At 44.2% G+C, this 7500-nt stretch overlaps 1 protein-coding gene across 1 annotated transcript in view; it reads left to right on the forward strand.

Annotated features, from left to right (window-relative positions):
• Nucleotides 1–653: 653 nt before the first annotated feature.
• The window catches only part of gcgrb (glucagon receptor b), a 30957-nt gene continuing 24110 nt past the window's right edge, over nucleotides 654–7500 (forward strand). The window contains exons 1-3 of the mRNA XM_031562064.2: nucleotides 654–689; nucleotides 2498–2594; nucleotides 4362–4469. Coding sequence (XP_031417924.1) covers nucleotides 654–689; nucleotides 2498–2594; nucleotides 4362–4469 — 241 coding nt within the window. The remainder of the gene's footprint in view (nucleotides 690–2497; nucleotides 2595–4361; nucleotides 4470–7500) is intronic.

The following is a 7500-nucleotide window of genomic DNA, read 5'->3' on the forward strand; positions in this document are numbered from 1 at the left end:
TAAAGACAGCAGGCCAGAAGGGTCAATTAGAGCTTTCAAAGACAGCAGGCCAGACATCAGAGCATAGACTGATGTGAGGAACACACAGAGCAATATAGACAGGTTACCTGAAGAAAACAGGAAATGATAATAACTAAATAATAGGAAATAATAATAATAACTAAACCATGTGGACGGGGAAGAGCACTAGTCCTTACTACACCTTTCTAGCTTTTACATGCAGCCCTCAAACATGTCTGTTTTTCATGCTTTTTATATATATCTACAACCCCTTACGGTTGGAAAGATCTCCCACTTTATGTTACAGTAAGCGCCCTTTCTCCGAAGGGTGAAGGGTTACAACAATAAAGACACTTAGATTTGTCACTTAAGTCTTTTACCTCCACGTCGAGGAACACTTAAGTCTTTTACCTCCACGTCGAGGAACACTTAAGTCTTTTTCGTCCATGTCGAGGAACACTGGGTGTGCTGAGAGCGGTACAGAGCTTTGTTAACCCTCAGGACCTGACCTCACACATGCCTCTTACAGTAAAGCCAAATCATTTCAGCTCACCATCAGATGTGGCCTGCTTTACTGTCAAAACTTAACTAAACTCAAAAATAAACTTAAACTACAAAACATAACTTGTTTTTCTCCAGAGTATAACATAAACATGAATGTTAGGATATACGACAGCTCCAAAGCCCAAGTCAAGATTCTTTGTTTTTGAAAACACCTCTGCTTGCATCCACCCCCATTGCTTGAAACCTGCCCTTTGACCTCGAGAGAATTATGTACACGTTGGGAATTCACGTGCAAACACAGCGTGTCACGCCGAGACATAGTTTCTGTGGACTGTTTGTACAGCGTTGATGCCTGAGCTACGGTTTCAGATCAGATAGCGCCACTGTGCAACATGCTAGGATTAGCTTTGCTGGTCGTAAATCTTGCGGTGTTTACGGCTAAGCTGTCCCTAGTAGCGGGTTGAGGGGCTGATAGCATCATTAGTGAGAACCCCCATAAACATGGTAGCAAAGACAGAGGGAGATGAGAGGAGGATAAGGAGGGAAAGAATGCAGAGAAAAAGAAAGGGAGAGAGAGAGAGAGAGAGGGAGAGAGAGAGAGAGAGGAGAGGGAGATATAGAGGGAGAGAGGGAGGGAGAGACGGGGAGAGAAAGAGGGAGAGAGAGAGAGAGACAGAGAGAGAGAGAGAGAGAGAGAGAGAAAGAGAGACGACAAGGAGAGGGAGAAAGAGAGGGAGAGAGAGAGAGAGAGAGACTTTTAAAAGCCTTTTATTTGACCAGCATGTCAATAAGGAGAAGGAGAGGAAAAAGAGAGAGATGGGGGGGTGGAGAGAAGTAAACATATGTAGAGAGAGACTTTTAAAAACCTTTTATCAAACCATCACGTGTAAATAGGAGAAGGAGAGAGAGAGAGAGAAAGAAAGAGAAAGGGAGAGAGAAAGAGAGAGGGAGAGGGAGAGGAACAGAGAGAGAGAGAGAAAGAGAGAGAGAGACAGAGAGCGAAAAGTAAAAGAACATAACGACAGAAAGAAAATGAACAGGAGATAGGAAGGGAGGAACAGAGAGAAAGAAAAACAGCCTGATAGAGAAGGGAAGGTAAAGTGAGATTTCTTTTTTTCTTCTGTTGTGCTTTTTGTGGTGACAGCTCTGTGTTCCTGAGAGACTGATTTGACTGATATACAGTAGTTCGGTAGATCAGATAAGACCAACGCATGACAGCATGGCTCAGAGATCCTTATCTCTCCTGCACTGACAGTGACAGAGTCATGACCCGAGACAGAGGCACGCAATGTGACTGGTTTAGGGCAGGACCCAATGTGACTGGTTTAGGGCAGGGCCCAATGTGACTGGTTTAAGGGAGGACACAATGTGATTGGTTAAAGGGAGGACCAAATGTGATTGGTTTAAGGCAGGACCCAATGTGACTGGTTTAAGGGAGGACACAATGTGATTGGTTAAAGGGAGGACACAATGTGATTGGTTAAAGGAAGGATAAAAAGTGATTGGTTTAAGGGAGAACCAAATCTGTGAAGTTCATCCAGCTTGTTTCTGGCAATCCTGTAACTTGTCTGGCTGTTCCCATGGGAACTGACATGTCAATGTTTGTTTGGTGTTGTTGGATGAAAACCTTTTTTTAATGTTTTTATTTTTTATTTGTATGCAATTTGCAAAATCAGTGTTAAATTGTACATGTTGGTTGTGTCACATGTTTGTCATGGCAATTATTTTGGCCTGGTATTGTGTGGTTATCTCACCTGTGTATGTAAATGTGTGTGTGTGTGTGTGTGTGTGTGTGTGTGTAAGGTATGTGGTGTTTAGGTGTGTGTGTGTGTGTGTGTGTGTGTTTAGGTGTGTGTGTGTGTGTGTTTAGGTATGTGTGTGTGTGTGTGTGTGTTTAGATGTATGTGTGTTTAGGTGTGTGTGTGTGTGAATCCTACTCTCTCTCTCTTTCTCTCTATCTCCGTTGTTTTAACAATTTCTTCTCCTACTGCAGACCTCCGCTGCAAAGTCCCTGAAGATTTTAATGGAGCAATGGATGAGCTACAAGAACGAGTGCATCCAGAACATCATCAACGCAGCGCCTGCAAACGGTACACACTCACATTCACTTACTGGCTTTCACTTCTTTAACATTACACCACCTGTTCACACTCTCAAAGTCACATTCAAGAACATCATCAACGCACCTTCTGCAACCGGTACAGACTCATGTTTACTTGTTTAACATTACACCTCCGGTTCACACTCTCAAAGTCACACTCAAGAACATCGTCAACGCACCTTCTGCAACCGGTACAGACTCATGTTTACTTGTTTAACATTACACCTCCGGTTCACACTCTCAAAGTCACACTCAAGAACATCGTCAACGCACCTTCTGCAACCGGTACAGACTCATGTTTCCTTATTCTCATTGACCTGTTTAACATTACTCCTCCGGTTCACACTCTCACAGACACATTCAAGAACATCACTAATGCACTGCCTGGCAAAGGTGTAGAATCAGATTAACTTACACGGAGCTGATCATATTGGATTACAAAACCTTTTTTTTTTAAAGTACAGTCAAGAGGATCATAAAAACCACAACACCTCAAGCCCACTTATACTCATTCACTCCTGTACATCTTGCTCACAGTCACATTCAAGGACATAATCAACGCACCGTCCAATTATAGTGCTCTAGTAAGATCCGCTCACAGTCTGTTCACTCACTTCTGGTTTGTAACACCTGTTCACTGTCACATTCTAGAAGGTTTTTACTGCACCATTCAGCTTCATTTCCACTCCTGTTCCTGTTCCAGTTCCAAGTTCCAAATTCCTTCGGTTCCTCACGTCTCTGATGCCAAGTTTTGGGACATTGCTGTAACCAGCTGTTCAAATCCTATTGTTATGACTAAATTGTAACAGTGATAAATCAAATCCTATTGTTATGACTAAATCCTAACTGTGATAAATCAAATCCTATTGTTATGACTAAATCGTAAATGTGATGAATCAAATCCTATTGTTATGACTAAATCCTAACTGTGATAAATCAAATCCTGTTGTTATGACTAAATCCTAACTGTGATAAATCAAATCCTATTGTTATGACTAAATCCTAACTGTGATAAATCAAATCCTATTGTTATGACTAAATCCTAACTGTGATAAATCAAATCCTATTGTTATGACTAAATCTTAACTGTGATAGTTGATGACAGTCATGGTCTATTCAGCACCAAGCATGGCTCTCCCCCTACAGCCCTATAACAACTCTATAAACTGTTTAAAACGCTTCTATTACATGTAATTGCAGTGTTATACATATCTTATAACTGTGACATCCCATTTTCTGCTACTCCAAATCCAAGAGATGTTTTGTATCCATCTTTGCCTCCTTAATTCTATGTTTATCCCTGTTTCTTCCCCTCTCTCAAAACCTTCTCTCATCCTCTCTCTCTTCCCCTCTCTCATCCCCTCTTTCTTTCTTTTCCTCATTTGTCCCATCTCTCTTTCTCACCCTCCCTCTCCCTCTATCCCTCTCTCTCTCTATCCCCCTCTCTCTCTATCCCCTCTGTCTCTTCCCCTCTCCCTCCCTCTATCCATCTCTCTCTCTATCCACCTCTCTCTCTCACCTCTTTATTTTCCTTCTCCCTCCCTCTCCCTCTATCCATATCCCATACTCTCTCTATCCCCCTCTCTCTATCACCCTCTCTCTCTTCCCCCCTCACTCCCTCTCCCTCCCTCTAACTCTCTCCATCCCTCTCTCTCTATCCCCCTCCCTCTCTCTCCCTCTCCCTCCTTCTCCCTCTCTCTCTCTCTCTCTCTCCCTCCCTCCTTCTCCCTCTCTCCTCCTCTGTCTCTGTATTCAGGCCTAGTGTGTAACAGGACATTTGACCAGTACGCCTGCTGGCCAGATGGTGTTCCCGGCACCACTGTCAATGTCTCCTGTCCCTGGTACCTTCCCTGGTACCACAAAGGTGTGTGTGCGTCTGTGTGTGTGTGTGGGCGCCTGTGTGTGCGTCTGTGTATGTGTGGGTGCGTCTGTGTGTGCGTGTGTGTATGTGTGGGTGTGTTTGCGTCTGTGTATATGTGTGTGTGTGTGTGTGTGTGCGTCTGTGTATATGTGTGTGTGTGTGTGTGTGTGTCTGTGTGTGCGTGTTTTCTTGTTTGTATCTCTCTCTCTCTCTCTCTCTCTCTCTATCTGTACATGTGTGTGTGTGTGTGTGTGTGTGAGCATGTGAGCATGTGTGTTTGCTTGTGTTTATCTCTCTCTCTCTGTGTGAGTGTGTGTGTGTGTGTGATCAATCCTCCTTATTAAAAAAAAAGACAGAAGGGTATAACCGCTTTCCATTTAAATGGATAGAATAATAAACACAAATGGCTAGTTTAATGAGAAAAAATCTGTGTGCACTTAGCGAAATTGTATTGCACAGTTTGGCACTTCTAAAAGTGATTATGATCGCCACTTCTGCAAAGTGATGAGACAAGAAGATAATAGGAGAGGACTGATCATGTCAGAGAAAGAATAAGAATGAGATGAAGACGGAAGGTTGGAGAAACGAAGAGACACATTTCAAAATATCATAGAAACTGAGATCAAAATGAAGAGAGTCATTAGTTAGATCATTGCAATACAAAAGGGAGAGAGAGAAAGAGAGAAAGAGAGAGAGGGATGAAGAGATAGGGGGAGATAAAGACTATCGAGACTGCAGGAATTAGACAAGCAGTCATTAGTTTCTTCTTTTTATATAGCAGAATGAATCAGTACAACAACATGATACAGACAGAGACAGAGAGAGAAAGAGAGAGAGAGAGAGAGAGAGAGAGAGAGAGAGAGAGAGAGAGCGAGAGCAAACAAAAGAACTCTCCAGATGACAAACACACCACACTTCATCATGAGACGTAATGACTCATCTCGTGGCTCATGTTCTCCCTTGTAGCGCTCAGATCCGTCTCCACTCACACGCTCGTCTGTCTCCACTCCCGCTCCCGCTGTCCCCTGGCAGATTCTCTCTATCTGGCGTTTGACTGGCACAGACATCAATGGCCCACGCTCTCTCTCGCTGCCCAGACGAGACCGACTTACTCACACTGGCATCGTGGCAGTTGGTCTCCAACCCCCGCCAGCTATCTATCTGTGCTTACGTCTGACACGGTCAGGGTCTGCAGAAGATGTGAGAGAGAGAGAGGGAGAGAGAGAGGGAGAGAGAGAGGGACAGAGAGAGGGAGAGAGAGAAAGAGAGAGAAGAAGGGAGAGAGAGAGAGAGGGACAGAGAGAGGTACAGAGAAAGAGAGAGAAGGAGGGAGAGAGAGAGATAGACAGAGAGAGAGAGAGGGACAGAGATAGAGAGGGAGAGAGAGAAAGAGGGAGAAAGGAAGAGAGAGAGAGAGAGAGAGGGAGAGGGATAGAGAGAGGGACAGAGAGAGAGAGAGAAAGAGATAGAGAGGGAGAGAGAGAAAGAGGGAGAAAGGAAGAGAGAGAGAGAGGGAGAGGGATAGAGAGAGGGACAGAGAGAGAGTGAAAGAGAGAAAGAGAGAGAGAGAGAGAGAGAGGGAGAGGGATAGAGAGAGGGACAGAGAGAGAGCAAAAGAGAGAAAGAGAGAGGGACTTTTAAAAACCTTTTATTTGACCATAACTTTATTTGACCATAATTTAAGAAAAAAAAGAGAGAGAGAAAGAAACTGGTTTCTCATATGAACTCAGAACAACTTCCAGATTATCAGGTCTGGTCTTACACACAGGTAGCACACACACACAACAGGACACTTCTATGGGCCTCGTGCTCAAGACATAAAACCAATGTTCGAAACACATCACATGCCGTCAGTGGGTGTTGTTAAAAAGAACTGGACGTGTTCCAATGGCCACTGACCTTAATGTGCTCAGACCCCACAAACAGGGAACACACACACACACACACACACACACACAAAAGGAACGAGACACGATGACTCACAGCAGAGCTGAAGTTCAAAATCTCTCCAGCTACTTTCTTAGAAAAAGGGCCAAGCTGTATAATATTAAACAGGCAGCCATGGTTAAATTTCATCTTAAACACCCCGAGTTTCTAAATAAGACAGTTTCTAAATAAAACAGCAAATCAACTGAGCTAAGGACCGTGAAACTAGGTCATCCCTAACAAATCAAAACTAGACCTTAGTCAAGTTCACATTTTCTCCAGATGTACATTGCTACACTCCCTCGCTGTCCAACACGGCTTGGGGAGAGGTTGTGCGTGAAGCAAGCTATAACAAACACTCATCACTTCATGAGGCTGTTTTTGGGGAGAGGTTGTGCGTGAAGCGAGCTATAACAAACACTCTTCACTCAAACACAGCTTGGGGAGAGGTAGTGCGTGAAGCGAGCTATAACAAACACTCATCACTTCATGAGGCTGTTTTTGGGGAGAGGTTGTGCGTGAAGCAAGCTATAACAAACACTCATCACTTCATGAGGCCGTTTGGGGAGACGTTGTGCGTGAAGCGAGCTATAACAAACACTCTTCACTCAAACACAGCTTGGGGAGAGGTAGTGCGTGAAGCGAGCTATTACAAACACTCATCACTCCATGAGATTGTTTTTGGGGAGAGGTTGTGCGTGAAGCGAGCTATAACAAACACTCATCACTCCAACACGGCTTGGGGAGAGGTAGTGCGTGAAGCGAGCTATAACAAACACTCATCACTCCAACACGGCTTGGGGAGAGGTTGTGCGTGAAGCAAGCTATAACAAACACTCATCACTCCATGAGGCTGTTTTTGGGGAGAGGTTGTGCGTGAAGCCAGCTATTACAAACACTCATCACTCCATGAGATTGTTTTTGGGGAGAGGTTGTGCGTGAAGCAAGCTATAACAAACACTCGTCACTTCATGAGGCTGTTTGGGGAGAGGTTGTGCGTGAAGCCAGCTATAACAAACACTCATCACTTCATGAGGCTGTTTGGGGAGAGGTTGTGCGTGAAGCAAGCTATAACAAACACTCATCACTTCATGAGGCTGTTTGGGGA

Source organism: Clupea harengus, chromosome 24, assembly GCF_900700415.2.
Source record: "Clupea harengus chromosome 24, Ch_v2.0.2, whole genome shotgun sequence".
Lineage (NCBI taxonomy): Eukaryota > Metazoa > Chordata > Actinopteri > Clupeiformes > Clupeidae > Clupea > Clupea harengus.